The 18,325-nt window shown below is 41.6% G+C and overlaps 1 protein-coding gene and 1 long non-coding RNA gene across 5 annotated transcripts in view; both read right to left on the bottom strand.

Annotated features, from left to right (window-relative positions):
• The window catches only part of TNRC6A (trinucleotide repeat containing adaptor 6A), a 224,131-nt gene that overhangs the window by 81,525 nt on the left and 124,281 nt on the right, over window positions 1-18,325 (bottom strand). For 3 of the 4 annotated variants that reach the window (XM_040257970.1, XM_040258010.1, XM_040258023.1), the window contains exons 1-2: window positions 16,178-16,371; window positions 15,744-15,791 (exon numbers count right to left, since the gene is read on the bottom strand). In XM_040257970.1, the coding sequence (XP_040113904.1) occupies window positions 15,744-15,791; window positions 16,178-16,182 (53 nt within the window). In that variant the 5' untranslated portion in view covers window positions 16,183-16,371. Of the gene's footprint in view, window positions 1-15,743; window positions 15,792-16,177; window positions 16,372-18,325 lie in introns of those variants that run through there. The other variant, XM_040257979.1, reaches the window with a different exon arrangement.
• Window positions 191-11,531, bottom strand: LOC120876281. Its single transcript, XR_005724138.1, has 3 exons — window positions 11,520-11,531; window positions 1,884-1,887; window positions 191-265 (listed from the first exon to the last, which is right to left on the bottom strand). It is a non-coding gene; the product is annotated as an uncharacterized LOC120876281 (long non-coding RNA).

Below are 18,325 nucleotides of genomic sequence, written 5' to 3'. Positions count from 1 at the left end.
CACATTGCATTACCAGCTGAGTCATTAGGGAAATAGAGAAAATAGAGGGCAACTTTCCATAGCGCCCAACTAGCCTATCAGTCACAAATCACTGTAAGGTAGGTCATCTTCACACAGAAGCCAACTGTATGTTCACCAATTAGTTATGAAAATAATTTCACATCTTCTGCCAAAAAATGTTGTTCACCTACTTTTTCCCTTACTCTGTTTTCTCCTAGCCCTTCCCTATCTGCTCATCAGCCTTCCCTTTTTCCCTCCTTCTGTCCTTTACCAAAGCCAGCCTAGTACCACACAACAGGAAGTTGCTGGTAACCTACAAAGCTGTAATTTCACCAGATAGTAGAGACAGAAACTCAATGTTGCGAAGAGATTAAGAGTGACCAGATTTTTAAAAATTCAGCCTTGATATGAAAAATACAAGACAAAAATGAAATTTTTTGTTTTTAAAAATAAGGAAAGTGTTAGTCGCCCAGTTGTGTTCGACTCTTGTGATCCCACTGACTGCAGCCCACCGGGCTCCTCCGTCCATGAAATTCTCCAGGCAGTAATACTGGAGTGGAGAGCCACTCCCTTCTCTAGGGGATCTTCCTAACCCAGGGAACAAACCCAGGTCTCCTACGTTACAGGCAGATTATTTAACATCTGAGCCACCAGGGAAGCCCAACGTAAGGAAGACTAGTGCTTATTTCGAAACAGAAAAGGGGTTAGGGAACAAAAGTATCAGAGAAGGTAATAATCATGAGGTAACACGAGAGAAGCTTGTTTATGGTCACAGGTAGCTCATACCTGCAAATGCTCAAGTCATTAAATAATATTGGGACATCCACAAAATGGAACACTATGCTGCTATAAAACAGATAAGAAGGTCTCCATGTTGTGACATGAAAGGCTCTGACAGGCATATAGTTAACTGGGGAAAAAAAGGGCTCAGTATACTACCTTCCATGTTGAAAGTGGGGAAGAGATACATTTCCCCATGTGCTTGTATTTGCATAAAGGAATTCTAGAAGCACACACACAGAGAAACTAATAAAAATACATATTTGTGACAGAAATATGCGGAGAAAAAGAGGACAAAAGTCAGGGTGGCAGGGATACTGTATATTTCTATACTGCGTTTGATTCTGAACTATAAAGCACAGTTCAAAGTCAGCGTAGCCTCCTCCTAAGAATGAAGAGTAAAATAGGATATGATGAGGTAGCCACGAAGAGCCAGATGATACATAGTTTGGAACTCCTAAAAAAGTAGGAAGCTGAGCTTGAAAGGGGGTTTCTACTGGCCTCATAGTCTGAGCAATAAAATAATACTAGGAAAGGATTACAAGGATTACAGCACAAAACAATGGTAAGGCCCAATCCAAAATCTGGTTTGCTGAACAACTCTTCTAAATCCACTCCTCTTTTGAGACTTAATTACTAGTTCCTTCATAATTCCTTCCAACTCATACAAAACTCACTCTTGACCTCTAATTAAACAATGCTCTTTTCCTAATTATTTCAGATGTTAATCTCACTCTTCCAAATAGAACTAATTACTGCTCTGGGAACAAAAACCAGTTCTGCCCGCACTGTACTCCCCCAGCACCAGGTACTCCAATTAAATACCAATTTCTGCTTTTACTAACGCTATAAACCCACCCACCACCACACATGCACTCTTCCCACTCTTTCTTCTACCCACATTCTACTTCTTTAAGGACCAGTTTAAATCCAATCTATTCAAGCAAGCATTTCCTGGGCAGCTCAGCATGTGGTTAAGGGCTCTGGCTCTGAACCTAAAAGAGAAGCAGGTTTAAATGTCAACTCCACTACTGACCTGTATAAGCAACTTGTTTAATTTCTCTAAAGCCTCCATCTCGTTTATAAGAGGTCTTAAATGCTACCTCCCTCCCTCAGAGGTGTCTTGTGAAGATTAAGTAATGCAGAGGAAGTGCTTAAGAGATGCACATCAGTGTACACTAAACATCAGCCACAAGAGACTAGATACAAAACACTGCACTAAGTTAATGTCAGTATACAAGAAGCTTGTGACCAAAGAAAAGAGAGTAGAAAACAGAAATGGAACACCTCCCAGATTCGTTTAACTTCAAGAAGATAAGCGGTAACAAGTGTTGGCAAGACATGGAGAAAAGGGGAACCCCTGAACATTGTTGGTAGGAATGTAAACTGGTGCAGCTACTATGGAAAACAGTATGGAGGTTCCTCAAAAAATGAAAAAGACAACTACTAATGATCCAGCAATCTCACTTCTGGCTACATATTCAAGAGAAATGAAAACAGGGTATCAAAAAGATACCTGCATTCCTATGATTACTGCAGCATTATTCACAATAACCAAGACAGAGAAACCACCTAAGTCCATCAGTGAATGAAGATGCTGTATATACATACAAAGAAATATCATTCAGCCTTGAGAAAGAATTCTGCCATTTGCAGCAACGTGGATATGAAGCGTAAGGGCATCATGCTAAGTAAAATTAGTTAGAGAAAGATAAATACTCTATGACTATCACTTACATGTGGACACTAAAAAACCAAACTTGTGGTTACTAGCGACCAGGGGATAGGAAAATTGAGATCTTGTTAAACAGGACTTCCAACTAAAGGGAATAATAAATTTGCAACTAAGGGGAATAAGTTCTGGAAATCTAATGCACAGAATAGTGATTACTGCCAATGATACTGTGTTTTATGTTTCAAAGTTGCCAAGAGGCTGGGTTTTAGATGTTCCTAACAAAAAAGAAACAATAATTACGTGACCTGAGAGAGGTATCAGCTGATACTTCTGTGGTAATCCTGCTGGAACACAGCAGACCCCTGAACAAGGCAGGGATTACAGGCACAGACCCTATGCAGTAGAAAAGCTGCATGTAACTTTACAGTTGGCCCTTCAAACCCACAGTTGCACATCAACAGATTCAACCAACTGCAGATCATGTGATACAGTAGTATTTAGTGAAGAAAAAAAATTCACAGATAAGCGGGACCATACAGTTCAAACTCACATTCTCGAAGGTCCACATGTATATAAATATTTCAAACCAGCAAGCTGTACATATTAAACTTGCACAAAGTCAGATGTCAATTATACCTCAATAACACACACACACAGAGGTATGTACTAACTGAGAAAAGAAAATGGAATTGACTTTGTTAATCATACCTCAATGAAACTGGAAAAGTATAACTTCCCTGGTGGTCCAAAAGTTAAGAATCCGCCTGCTAATGCAGGGGACACAGGTTAAAGCCCTGGTGTGTGAAGATCCCACATGCCCTGAAGCAAATAAGCCCATGGGCTACAACTACTGAGCCTGTGCTCCAGAGCCCATGCTCTGCAAACAGAGAAGCCGACACAGCACAATTAGACAGCAGCCTCCTCACTGCAGCTAGAGAAAGCCTGAGCATAGCAACCAAGACCCTGTGCAATCAAAAGTAATTAAATGTTTTTAAAAACTGGAAAAAAATTAAAAAGGGAAAATGGAACTGGATATAGAGAAACAATTATTAATGCACCATTCAGAATGAGGCAGATGCCAAAGCAAACAGTTCCAGACTCCAGATTTCAGACCAGACCACACCAGGTACCAAAAGACATAAGATGTCACAAGAAAAGAAAACTACAGATCGACAACCCTTGTGACCACAAACTCAAAAATCCTCAACAGAAGACTAATAAATCGAATCTAGCAACATATAATGGGAACTATATGCTGTGCCCGAGTGAGATTTACCCCAGGGATGCAAGGCTGGTTTAACATATGAAAGTCAATGTAATATGACCTTGACAGAACAAAGGATAAGACAACATGATCTCAACAGATACAGAAGAAGCATCAACAAAATCCAACACCCTTTCCAGACAAGACAAAAATGTTCACACCAGGAATAGAATGGAACTTCATTAATCTGATAAAGTCCACAGTTCACATTGTGCTTCATGGTTAAGACTGAATGCTTTTTCTCTAAGATGAAATAAGACAAGGATGTTCACTTTTACCATTCCTAGTCAACATTTTCCTGTAGGTTCTACTTAGGAAAATGAGGCAAGAAAAATAAGTGGGGGAGGAGGCTCAAGAGGAAGGGAATATATATATATATATAAAATATATATATAAAATTATGACTAATTTGAGTTGCTGTATGGCAGAGACCACCACAACACTGTAAAGCAATTATCCTCCAATAAAAAAAGAAAAGAAAAAGAAATAAAAAGCATAAAGATTAGAAAGGAAATTGTATAAATGAGTTCACCACAGCCGCAGCATATAGAATCAACATACAAAAATCAATTGCATGACATGCTACAACATGTCTGAACCTTGAGAATATTGTGCTAAGTGAAGTCAGTCAGTCACAAAAGGACAAACACTATGATTCCATGCACATGAGTTACCTAGAACAGTCAAATTCATTGAGACACAAAGTAGAATGGTGGATCCCAAGGGTGGAGGGGAGGAGAGAACAGGGTGTTATTGTTTAATAGGTACAGAGTCTGTTCCGCAAAGATGAAGTTATGGAGGTGAATGGTAGTGGAGCAACATTATGAATGTGCTTCATTTCACTGAAATGTACACTCAAAAATGTTTAAGAAATAATAGCAAATGAAGCAACTTACAAAGGATTAATCTCCAAAATATGCAAGCAGCTCATGTAGCTCAATACCAGGAAAACAAACAACGCAATCAAAAAGAGGGAGAAAACCTCAACAGACATCTTTCCAAAGACATACAGATGGCTAACAAACACACGAAAAGATGCTCGATATCGCTCATTACTAGAGAAATGCAAATCAAAACTACAGTGAGGTATCACCTCACACCAGTCAGAACGGCCAACATCAAAAAGATCTACAAACAATAAATGCTGGAGAGGGTGTAGAGAAAATGGAACCCTTTCACACAGTTGGTAGAAAGGTAAATTAATACAGCAACTATGAAGAACAGTATGGAGATTCTTTAAAAAAAAAAAAACCTAGGATTAAAACTACCCTATGACTCACCAATCCCACTCCGGGACATTTACGCTGTGTGTGTGTGTGTGTGTGTTGCTCAGTCGTGTCCGACTCTTTGCGACACCATGAACTGCAGCCTGCCGGGCTCCTCTGTCCGTGGCAATTGCCGGGCAAGAATACTGCAGTGAGTTGCCACTTCCTTTTCCACCATATACCCTGAGAAAACTACAACTGAAAAAGACACATGTACCTCAGCGTTCACTGCAGCACTATTTACAATAGCTAGGACATGGAAGCAACCCAGATGTCCATCGACAGGTGAATGGATAAAGCAGCTATAGTACATATATGCAATGGAACACTACTTAGCCATAAAAAGGAAGGCATTTGAGTCAGTTCTAATGAGACAGACGAACCTAAAGCCTATTTAAAAAGAGTGAAGTCAGAAAGAGAAAGACATATCATATATTAATGCATAGATATGGAAATCTAGAAAGATGATACTGATGAAGCTATTTGCAGGGTGGCAATGGAGATACAGACATAGAGAACAGGCTTGTGGACACAGTGGGGGAAGGAGAGGGTGGGATAATCTGAGAGTGGCATGGAAACATATCTATTCCTATATGTGAACCAGACAGCCAGCAGGAATTTGCTATGCCATAGGGAGGGAGCTCGAAGCAGTGCTCTGTGACAACCTAAAGGGGTGGGATGGGGTGGGTGGGTTCAAGAGGGAGGGGGCATATGTACACCTATGGCTGTGACTCATGGTGATATATGGCAGAAAGTAACGCAATATTATAAAGCAATTACCCTCCAATTAGAGATAAATAAATTTTTTTAAAAAAGTTTAAGACAGCAAATTGGCCGTACCAAAATTTTAAATTTCTGTGCTTCAGAGGACATCAAGAATGTGAAAAGGCAACCCACAGAATGGGAGAAAATATCTGTAAATCATTAATCCAACAAAGGACTTGCATCTAGAACATATAAAGAACTCTTGACAACTCAACAATAAAATATAAGCAAATTTAAAATGGGCACAGGATTTGAATAGACATTTCTCCAAATCAAACACACAAATGGTCAGTAAGTATATGAAAAGATGTGCAGCGTTATCAGTCATTACAGAAAGGCAAATAAAAATCACAATGAGATACCACTCACAGTGGTGAGGACGTGCAGAAAATGAAATACACTGCTGGTAGAAATGGAAAATGGGTGCAGTTGCTTTGGAAAAGCTTGGTGGTTCCTCAGAAAGTTAAAACACAGAATTGCCATATGTCTCGAAATTCCACCCAAGAGAACTGAAAACATACGTCCACACAAACACTTGTAAATGAATGGTCACAGCATCATTATAGCCAAAAAGTGAAATGGACTATTTTTTGCCCATAAAAAGAATGGAGTACTGATACATGCCACAACATGTATGAACTGTAAAAACATGCTTAGTGAAACAAGCAAGACAAAGGGTCACATATTATGATTCCATTTATACAAAATCTCCAGAATAGGCAAAACCATACAGACGAGTATAGCCTAGTGGTTTGCGAGAGAATGGAGGCGGGGTGAACGGGGAGTGATCAATAGTAAGTATGGGTCATTTTTTGAGGGAGTGGGGGGAGGGGGGTATAAAAATGTTCTGGAATTAGGGAGCTGTGATGATTGCACAATTCTGCAAATAAACTAAACCAATGAATCATACACCTTAAAAGGGTGAACTTTATGCTATGACAAAGTGTTAGAAAAAAATTTTTTTGAGGGAGAAATTGAAGAAGACATTCAGAGAAGGAGGAACTGAGGACAGAGCAGGAGGTAGAAGGGATAAAGCTAAACAGATAAGCTTAGCACAGACAAGAGTTTGGGCTTCAATTCCAGAGTCACTAGGGAGGCGGTGGAGGTTTCTAAGAAATAGTAAGTGACAGGCTGAGAACTGCAGCTTGGGCGTGATTAACGTGCAGCAATGTAAAGAAGGCACATTTTACATCCCCTTCTAGCTTTTCCAGTGAGAGTCTCACTTATATGCCTCACATCATTTAGGGACTCACAAGTAGAATCTTAAGTGAAACATATTTCTCTGACATCTTTGTACGGCCAACTAACAGCAACAAACAGAGATTTGCTCAGTTGTGTCCGACTCTTTGTGACCCCATAGACTGTAGCCCAACAGGCTCCTCTGTCCATGGGATTCTCCAGACAAGAATACTGGAGTGGGTTGCCATTCCGTTCTCCAGGGGATCGTCCTGACCCAGGGATCAAACCTGAGTCTCCCGCACTGCAGGCAGATTCTTTACTGTCTGAGCCACCAGGGAAGCCCCTAACACGGTGAAGTAACGCTTAAAACACATTTAAAATGAGTGCATATCTCACACCACACAGCACTATGTCCTAGTGTTTTATGGGGATACTCCAAAAGAGTAAGAGAAGAAAGAGACCAAAGTCAACAAAACACAGATGTCAAAATTGTAAAAAATATTCAGTATCACTGCAGCAAGCCGTTCAGTCAACGCTGGCTGACTCAAAATTACTAGTAAGAACAGCAAAACAAGTGACTTGGTTTCATCGTGTTTGTTATTATACAAAACCTAATCAATTGATGTTTGCAGAAAATATCTTGTAAGGTTCAAAGTATAAAATTCCTTAACCAAGCTTCAATCTGTTTTGAACATTCCGTTTGAAACGGGAAGTCAGCTGAGTCATGGTCACACAACACACTAAAATTCAAAATGCTTTTTCCCTGTTAAAAGAGTAGAAACGCTAGGATTTCTGCTTCATAACCAGTTCACACAGAGTGTGCAATTCATTTTAAAAATAAGACCACCTTGATAGGACATTTAAACTGTATAGTTGGGCCTCCAAAGCCCAAGTTCCAAATTCAGATTCAATCAACCAAGGATCAAAAAAAATTCCAGAAAGTTCTAAAAAGCAAAACCTGAATTGCTATATACGGGCAAATGATCACATACCATTTACACTGTATTTACACTATTTACACAGTATTTACATTGAATAAAGTATTATAAGTAATCTAAAAGATGATTTAAATATAAGGGAGAAAGAGTTTAAGTTATATGCAAACACCACGCTATTTTATATGAGGAATCTGAGCATCTTTGGATTTTGGAATGGGCTGGGCTGGGGGATTTGGAACCAACTCCCTGAGGGTCAACTCTTATTTTCACATTGTTGCTGTTTGAGGTTTTGTTTTTTGGTTTTTTTAAAGAGAAACTATGCCTTAGTCAAATGTTACTTTCTCTTTTTTAAATCTTAAAAATATCTTTATTCACATTATTCAGCTCCTCTATCATCCTCCCTATGATACAATATTTCTTAATATTTGGGAAGCCACAAGCCTTTGAAGTACTCTAAGGATTTTTTTTTAAAGCATACATTCAGTTTTTTGAACTATTTCATACCATCTGTGGTCCCTACAGAATTCAAGATGAGAGAGTGTTCCAGTGGCACAATACCACTGTAATTTCAATGGGGGAGTTCTTTTGAAGAAAGCATATCACAAGCCCAGCCTGATGTTTCATTTTCTTACTAGGGTTATCAGTCTATTACAGGTGAAAAGCCAAAAACACACAACTTTTACGTCCAACAATAAAAGAGTTATCTTCAGAATAACCTTTCAAAAAAGCTGCAATCATTACAGCTTGGCCAATTTAAAAAAGGTGTGATCACTCACCTAGAGCCAGACATCCTGGAATGTGAAGTCAAGTGGGCCTTAGAAATCATCACTACAAACAAAGCTTGTGGAGGTGATGAAATTCCAGTCGAGCTATTACAAATCCTGAAAGATAATGCTGTGAAAGTGCTGTACTCAATATGCCAGCAAATTTGGAAAACTCAGCAGTGGCCAAAGGACTGGAAAAGGTCAGTTTTCATTCCAATCCCAAAGAAAGGCAATGCCAAAGAATGCTCAACTATCACACAATTGCACTCATCTCACAAGCTAGTAAAGTAATGCTCAAAATTCTCCAAGCCAGGCTTCAGCAATACGTGAAATGTGAACTTCCAGATGTTCAAGCTGGTTTTAGAAAAGGCAGAGGAACCAGAGATCAAATTGCCAGCATCCACTGGATCATGGAAAAAGCAAGAGAGTTCCAGAAAAACATCTATTTCTGCTTTATTGACTATGCCAAAGCCTTTGGCTGTATGGATCACAATAAACTGTGGAAAATTCTGAGATGGGAATACCAGACAACCTGACCTGCCTCTTGAGAAACCTGTATGCAGGTCAGGAAGCAACAGTTAGAACTGGACATGGAACAACAGATTGGTTCCAAATAGGAAAAGGAGTACGTCAAGGCTGTATATTGTCACCCTGCTTATTTAACTTATATGCAGAGTACATCATGAGAAATGCTGGGCTGGAAGAAACACAAGCTGGAATCAAGATTGCCGGGAGAAATATCAGTAACCTCAGATATGGAGATGACTCCACCCTTATGGCAGAAAGTCAGGAGGAACTAAAAAGCCTCTTGATGAAAGTGAAAGAGGAGAGTGAAAAAGTTGGCTTAAAGCTCAACATTCAGCAAACTAAGATCGTGGCATCTGGTCCCAACTAAGATCGTGGCATCTGGTCCCATCACTTCATGGCAAATAGATGGGGAAACAGTGGAAACAGTGTCAGACTTTATTTTTTGGGGCTCCAAAACCACTACACATGGTGACTGCAGCCACGAAATTAAAAGATGCTTACTCCTTGGAAGAAAAGTTATGACCAACCTAGATAGCATATTCAAAAGCAGAGACATTACTTTGCCAACTAAGGTCCGTCTAATCAAGGCTATGGTTTTTCCAGTGGTCATGTATGGATGTGAGAGCTGGGCCATAAAGAAAGCTAAGTGCTGAAGAATTGATGCTTTTGAACTGTGGTGTTGGAGAAGACTCTTGAGAGTCCCTTGGACTGCAAGGAGACCCAACCAGTCCATTCTGAAGGAGATCAGTCCTGGGATTTTTGGAAGGAATGATGCTAAAGCTGAAACTCCAGTACTCTGGCCACCTCATGTGAAGAGTTGACTCATTAGAAAAGACTCTGATGCTGGGAGGGATTGAGGGCAGGAGGAGAAGGGGACGACAGAGGATGAGATGGCTGCATGGCATCACTGACTCGATGGACGCGAGTCTGAGTAAACTCCGGGAGTGAAGACGGGGAGGCCTGGCGTGCTGCGATTCATGGGGTCGCAAAGAGTCACAACTGAGCGACTGAACTGAATTGAACTGAACTGAATTATTGTAACCTCAACTATTTAAAATTATACCTCAGCTTCAACTAATTGTTTGGCACGTCCTAAAATGCAAAGAACAAAACACTGAGTCGGTGTAAAGGTAAGAGTACCGGGTAAGCTTCCAGTTACTTTCCTCCCAAGTGGTGGGGAGAGCATCTGGTGTGATGTACCGGCAACAAACCCGTCATCCACGTGACACCACTGCCAGAAAGGGGTAACCTGAGCCTAATCACAGAAACCACAGGACAAATCCAAACTCAAGTCCGCAAAACAGCTCGTCTGGACTATTCCAAAATGTCAATGTCATGAACGGGAAGAAAGGGATAAGAAACTGCTCCTGATGGAAGGAAATGAAGACAACCCAATGCAACCTTGGATTAAGGAACTGAGAAAAAAGACGAAAAAGACATTATTAGCACAACTGGGAAAATCTGAATATGAACCAAATAGTGCTGTAACAAAGGCAAACTGCTCCAACTATGATCTATTCGACTGCGGTTACACAGAATGCCCCTGTTCTTTATTTAGGGGTGACAGGGCCATGATAAAACAAACGTGGCAAAATAGTAGTAACTGGTAAACCTAGGTGGAGATACAAGTGTTCACTGCACTCTTCTTGCTACTTTAATTAAGATTAGGATGATTTTTAAATTTTTTAAATAGGAGGACATTTTCTTGATTTTGAGTGAGAGAGATCATAAGTTAACCTAAGCAGAACATATACAGCCATATTTAAGTCTTTCCAATTGTGGGCAATACTTTTGAGATTGTCATGAAACAGAGCTGTAAAGTACAGTAATTTATACTCACAGACTGATTTCAGATACCAAAATTCACAAGAGGTTACAGAATGGTACTCAGATTTTTTAATGTTTATATTTAAAATTTCCATAGAGGGTTTCTACACACTTTAAAATTAAGCTTACCTTTTATGATTCATTTATTTTACCAACTGATGTACCACATAGCTTCCAAATAAAGCTAGAAAGAAACCTATCAGTATGAAATTGTTGGCCTACAAAGCACATCACAGGAAAGCAACACAAAAATTGAACAAAATCAGAAGCTTCTCCCCACAAATAAAGTTGGGTGAATTCCAAGAGCACCCTATCTAGGAAGTTCACACCTGCTTTCTCTAGTCTTTTCTTAAGTTAGCACATCCCAGGTAAAGGTGTCTCAGATAAAAACATTCCAGGTTAGATGCTACATTATACAGTATGCAGTATCTTTAACAACTTCTCTCCTGTGATAGCATTTAATGGTTGGTTTTAGGGGGGAAAAAAAATCCGCATAACATAAAGCATGTAACTTCTACTTCAGACAACACAGACTACATTAAATTAGTAAAATGGTCACAAAACAGTCTATTGAGGTAATTATTCTATTTTCAGAAAGAAAGAAGAAACCAAAGTTGTCTTTTTTCCTATTGTGCAGTATAAAATACTGCCTAGCCTGAAGTACCCTAGAGTCAAAAGGTCTGAATCCCGGATTTGTCACTTTAGAGACCATAACCTTGACCACTCTTTTCTCACTTGTAAAATGAAGGATCCAAATATTGGCTGGTGTTACGGTCTAGATCTAAATATGCAATGATTTTATCATTTTGGCTTCCTATATATATATATATATGTAATTTACAAAATTTAATTTATATATGTACTTTATATATATTATATAATTTACTGTATATATATATATATATACACACATACACACATATATACTTTTTAAAGTTAGATACATTGAATTAGAAGGGATTTTTTTTAAAAACCATAAACTGTAATTTATCATCGTTTTTCCCCAAACCTCAATGTCTTCCATTTATTTTGTTCAGAGGCTGGGTCAATCTCCCCTTCACCCAAGACAGAGACCCCTGTATATTCAGTGCATTTTTTTTAATTTAAAAAAAAAATGTAGCTGCATCAGGTCTTCGTTGTAGTGCACAGGTTCTAGAGCTCGAAGGCTCAACAGCAGCTGCCCATGGGGTTAGCTGTCCCAAAGCACGCAGGCTCTTAGTTCCCCAACCAGGGATCGATCCCAGTCTCCTGGACCTGACGGCAGATTCCTAACCACTGGATGGGCAGGCAAGCCCCAAGACTCCTCTCACAACCAACCCCAGTAAGTAGGTGCCAAACACCAGACTCAACATTTTGAGTAATCACACTCGGCTTTTCTACTACTGCTTTAATTTAGGTAGTCCTCATCTCTTGCCCAGATCACTAGTTGTCATTTTTCTATCCTATCACCACCCTACTTTAAAGGTTCGTAGTAGCTTCCCACAGTGTAAGATTTATGCAAAATATCCTCCACAGGATATTCAACAAACTCTACCCCTGCCTCCACCCTTACACGCCAATGCAACTGAACTACTTACTGCTATTTCACAATCCCCTATATTTTCTGGATGTCGTACCTTTATTTCTGCTGTTGTTCCTACACTGCCTTTTCCTCTGCCTTTTAAAATGGATTCCATTCTTTTAAAATTTAGTTTCAGTGGTGATCTCCCGTATCAAGACATTACAGTTCTGTCTTTTGAATGCCAGGATACTGACAAAGTGACAACTTTAATGGCCGACAGTAAATTAAGAAAGAGATTTGACCTCATGCGGGCAACCAAACTTACCAACTGTGCCAATTTTATTTAACTGGCTCTGGCTACCTGGCACACTGTCTTCAGGGTTTGCAGCTTAGCAGAGGAAAAGGAGAATGGCAATAAAACTTCCGTCATTCATTCAGAGACTGGGAGGAGTTTCCAAACAGGGGGTCTACACAGTGGGAATTTGAAGTCCCACGGTATTACAAAAGATATTTAATGCTTACAGATTTACTGTTAAAAATCCAAATGTTTGGTTGTATTCAGGAAACATGAAGATCTACAACAGGGGATGATTCCACCCCCGAGGGGACCTCTGGTGGTATCTTAAGACGTTTTCTGACCGTCACACCTGAGTGAGTACTTCTGGCCGATGCTGCCACAGCCCTTAGTACACAGGGCAGACTTCACAGCAACAAATGATCTGGTCAAAATGTCAACAGTGGGTCTACTGGTTAAGACTCCGAGGTTTTGGGGCAGGGGGCATGGGTCTGATCCCTGGTCAGGAGACTAAGATCCCACGTGCCTCATGGCACAGCCAAAAAAGAGGTCAACAGTGCCCAGGATGAGAAATTCTTATCTAGGAGTGCTGCCTGTATATGTGGGTTCTGCCTCCCCAAAGATACTTTCACGTTTTTTGGAAGTGAAGAACCATGCCTTTTGTGAGGCAAATACAGTCCAAAGCGTAACATCTCCTGCAGTTGCCAGTGGTGTGGCCTCCTGGAAGTTACTTAACCTCTTTGTTCATCAAAGTCTTCACCTGTAAAACAGAGACCAGGATCCTGAAAGCACCTACCTCACAGGGTTCCAGGATCAGATGAGTCGATGTAAGATCTTCAAAGTGTGCCAGGCAGACAGAAACACCCACTAAACCCAGCTACTGCCATTCTTCTCTCCCCTAGTGCCTAGGCTTGCATTTGGAACCTCTAAGATGGGCAAGAAATGTTTACTCACTGAATCTAGGGTAATGCCTTCCTGGGGAGGCACAAATTGGTAAAGACAAATATACTCTCCTTATTTGGAAAAAAGGAAGCACAGAGCTAAGGATGGAGTTGGAAGGAAGCATTTGTCCACCTAATCTCTCAGAAAACTTTTAACCTTTAGGAAATGTTCCCCTCGCACAGGGACCTTGGTATACACTGGCCTGTAACACCCTTCATATTTGTTTTTCCTTTTCATTCTTTCTAACCAACTGAAGACCGGTGAATTTATGAATGGAATGGCATCTTCTTTTGACCCTGGCATCATTTACCCGGAGTTAGCTATTCATGTGCCCATTACAGCCTTCCTCCTATAATGCACATGGAGTCTGTGGCCAGGGACAACACTTGACTCCTTTTTATAAAACCCAAGGGGCCTCACAGACCTTGGCAACTGGCAGGCCCAAACCTCTCCCTTTACAGATTAGGAAGAGAGTGGCTAAGTGATTTGCCTAGAGTCAAGGTCATATTGTTAAGTGACAAAGCTTGGATTCAAACTCTGATACATAGCTGATACAGACTCCAAGTTCTATCCAACTGTTAATAGTATATAGAAATTATACCTGTTGTAGAGACAATTTTTAATTACGTCCCAGAAAACCTCCACAGAAATTATACTGATGGTTACTTGACAAAGCAAAAATAGAAATAGACTGACACCCCAAGCTCCTTTCTGAAGTGTATCTTAAAAACTCAACCTGTTTTATTTAATCATTTCATATCTTAATGTTAATAGCTTCTAACAAGACTTAAATATCCAGTTATTTAGTCAGCAACGTCAGGCTTAATTTCCTTTAAATGATTGTGTAATTATTTTGAACAACAGAATCTCTCTTATTTGCTAAACCAATGACGACCATCCTTCACTGACTGAACAGATTCTTTAATGACCAGTTTAACAAATTAATATCTATATAACCCCAAAGACCAGCAATTTGAAATGATTCTATATGCTGAGAAAACATCCAGATGATTTGAATTGTGAATGTTAAGACCTCAATACAAACACAAAACTTACAATCACCAGGCACAAACTACATTAAGACCTGAGATAGACAATTTTTATTTTATTTCGTTCAAGTAAAAGCTGCTCACTGATTAATCTAGAAGTTTCTCTCAGTGTCCCAATATGATGCAAAAGAAAATGGCGAAAAAGAAAGGAAAAGACTGTAAGACCAGAAAATGAATGTGAAAAAGAGTTAAACGCCTTGATGCTTAAGCAATTACAGCTCAATAAAGCTCAACATTTTCATGGGGCATCGTTTAAAAAACAAACAAAAAATCCCTTTGTGGTGATGATTTAAGTTACCAGTGCAAAAGCACTCAGGTCCAAGGGGAGTGAGAACCACTTACTGGGAACAGATTTTTAATTATTTTACCACCTGATAAAAGGAGCACACACCGAACGTAGATATAAATGTATTTTCAAAAGAAAACAAAACGCAGTCTATGCTCGGTAAAGTTCAAGGGCAAAACTGTTTTCAGTGCAACAGAATCCGCCTGACTACAATGTGTTTGGGGTGGGGGGTTGGGGGGAGCGAAGACATAGTATCTTTTTATAAAGGCAACAATTTGAGTTACAAAGTAATAACGGGGAAGCCAAAACAGTTTGACAGCCCGCCATAAGGGCCGCCTCAATCATGAGTCACACAATGCCTGCAACCATTTACAATAGTAATTAATGCACAAGTCCCCTAATTAAATTCTAAAAGGGTGAGAATGCTTTAACTAAGTTTACAAGAATTGCTTTTCGCTGTTTTTTGCCACCCCCTCCCCCCCGCCCAAGAAAGGAACACACGCGTAATTACGCATCTCCCCGCAATTCCTCCATCCAGTATTCCCTCCAGCCTCTTCTCCGGGTCTGTTCCCTGCGTGCGATAGAAAATGACACGGGAGAACTTCTAAACCCAGCAAGGGCGAGCCAGGGTGGAAATACACGATTAATGAAAAGGGATGAGAGGCGGAAAGCGCGCCCATCTTACCTGCTAAGATTCCTTTCTACGTCTTTGGTAGCTTTAGCTTCCAATTCTCTGAAACGGAAAAGAAAAAGGGGGAGAGAGAGAGAGAGAGAGAGAGATGCGCGTGAAAACGGAGCTGCTGCTGCAGAGGCTCGCGCCGGAGCCGGATGGGGCGGGGGGAAGGGAGCCCGGGGGGGCTCACAAAGCTGCGGGGCTGCAGCCCCGACTGCGGTCAGGCGGCGCGGGCTAGCCGCAGCCCCCGGCTCGGCCCCAGCGGCGCAGCGCGGCCCCTCCGGGCCTCCCGTCCGGCCTCCGCAGCGGCGCAGCCGGCGCCCCCTTCGCCGAGGCCCGAGGTCTCGAGGACGCCCGGCGCCGCCGCCGCCGCCGCCCGCGATCTCGGGCCCTGCGGCAGCGCCCGAGGCTCCTCCCGCCCGGAGGGAGGCCCCCGCCCCGCTCACCTCATGTGTGTAAAGTGCACGAGCAAGTGGGGCGCGGCGAGTGAGGCTCGCGAGCCTCAAGCCGTCCGTAGCGCCGCGGGGAGAGGCCCGAGCCGCTGCACCAGCGCCATTTTCTACACCGACCCGCTACCGCCGCCGCCGCCGCCGCCGCCACCGCCGCCGCCGCCGCCGCAGGCCCCAGACCGGAAGTGAATGTCCCACTCGGCAACCCCTTCCGGGAGTGTCGCAGCCACCGGCCTCAAGATGGAGGCCCTAGCAACTAGACCAGCAAACTGGGCAGACCCTTGGCAACCGCCCTGGCGCGGCGCGGCCGCGGGCCGGACCTCCCTGGAGCTTGTCACAGCCTCGGAGCTGCCCTGCACAGCGGCTTGGGGGCCCACCGAATCCTGAGCATACCCCTTCTCGGCGCAGTCGGCTCGGATTCTGACATGAGTTCCCTCCCCTTCTCCTTCTTTGCTGCGACACAAGTTTCCTTCCCTGCTGCCCGGCCCCTCCCCCACAGAAACACACCAAAAGAAAAAAAAAAAGAATCGCCTAAACCGCAAATTCTATCCCTGCCGCAGCATGATGAGCCCGCGCGGCTTTTGAAATCCGCCACTTGCGATTACTTTTGACCTTGGGCCAATTGTTTAACCTCTCTGCTTCTCTGTTTCCTCCTCAGGTAAAGAATGCATACCTGAGGATGACTGACGTTTAAAAGCGACTTTTATCCTTCGAGTTAGGCTGACCATTTGACTCAGCAATTCCTCTTCCATGAATTTCTGTTCAAAAAATAATCCTGGGTAGCTACAAATATGTCACCATCGTAATATTAAGTCCCGCGTTGATGGTAGTGAAAAATTGGGACGGCGAAAATGTCCAACATTACGAGGGGGCTTTAAAGACTGAACTACTTCATGTATGTGTTAGGATACTGTTAAAAATGATGGTAAGGAAGAGTAACAGCAGGAGGGGAAAATGGTTACAATAGAATAAGTGAAAAAGCAAGTTCCTCAGTAGCTCACATGGTGAAAACATGTAGATAGAGTAAGATACATACATATAGATAAAATAAAAAATATATACCTACTTGTAGATACAAGATACATACAGGTAGATACAGGAATACCTGTATATACAGGTATGTAGGAATATACATACCTGATACATACATTCGTGTGCATATGTGTGTATTCTTTCAATCCTCTCACAATGTTTTTTTTTTTCCCTCCCCTAATCTAAAGGCGACTCCAACTCTTTGCTTGAAATCCATTCCTTCTCAGAAACCTCACAATACCTCTCATCCCATTTTCCTCTTTCGACTGACTTTGATCCTTTCATTGTCTTTAAAACATGCCTAAATGTCTTCCATTAAAAAAACAAAAACAAAAAACAAAGCTCCCTTGACTTTCCAGTTCTCGTCCTCTCTCAGGGAGATGTGTGCTGCTGCTGCTGCTGCTAAATCGCTTCAGGCGTGTCCGACTCTGTGCGATCCCATAGACCGCAGCCCCCTAGGTGCTAAATACCTTCAGTCCTGTCTCTGCGACCCCATGGACTGTAGCCTGCCAGGTTCCTCTGTCCATGGGATTCTCCAGGAAAGAATACTGGAGCAGATTACCATTTCCTTCTCCAGGGGATCTTCCCAACCCAGGGATGGAACCATACCTCTTTTCTACCCTGCATTGACACGGGGATTCTTTACCACTAGCGGTACCTGGAAGCCCCTGATGTGTAAATAATGAATAAGAGAATGAATGAATGCACAGAAAGTCCTAAAGCATATGCACCAACATGTTAACTGACGATATTATGAAGTTTTAAATTTTCTTGTCAATATATCTTTTTTCCATTTTATACAATAAGCTTGTAAAAAAATTTTTTAATCTCTTACAAAATGTAAAATGTTGTTGTTTAGACGCTAAGTCATATCTGACTGTTGTGTGACCCCTTGGATTGTAGCCCTCTAGACTCCTCTGTCCATGGGATTTCCCAGGCAAGAATACTGGAGTGGGTTGCCATTTCCTCTTCCAAGGGATCTTCTCCATTCAGGGATTGAACCCAAATCTCCCAAGTCACCTGCATTGCAAGTGGATTCTTTACCACTGAGCCACTGGGGAATCTCAATGTGAAATGTAGGGGGCACCGAATAAATCTTGTGACTCCTTTTCT

Source organism: Oryx dammah, unplaced genomic scaffold, assembly GCF_014754425.2.
Source record: "Oryx dammah isolate SB20612 unplaced genomic scaffold, SCBI_Odam_1.1 HiC_scaffold_2, whole genome shotgun sequence".
Taxonomy (NCBI): domain Eukaryota; kingdom Metazoa; phylum Chordata; class Mammalia; order Artiodactyla; family Bovidae; genus Oryx; species Oryx dammah.
Note: the sequence above shows the minus strand (reverse complement) of the source record. Positions and strands in the feature narration are given on the sequence as shown.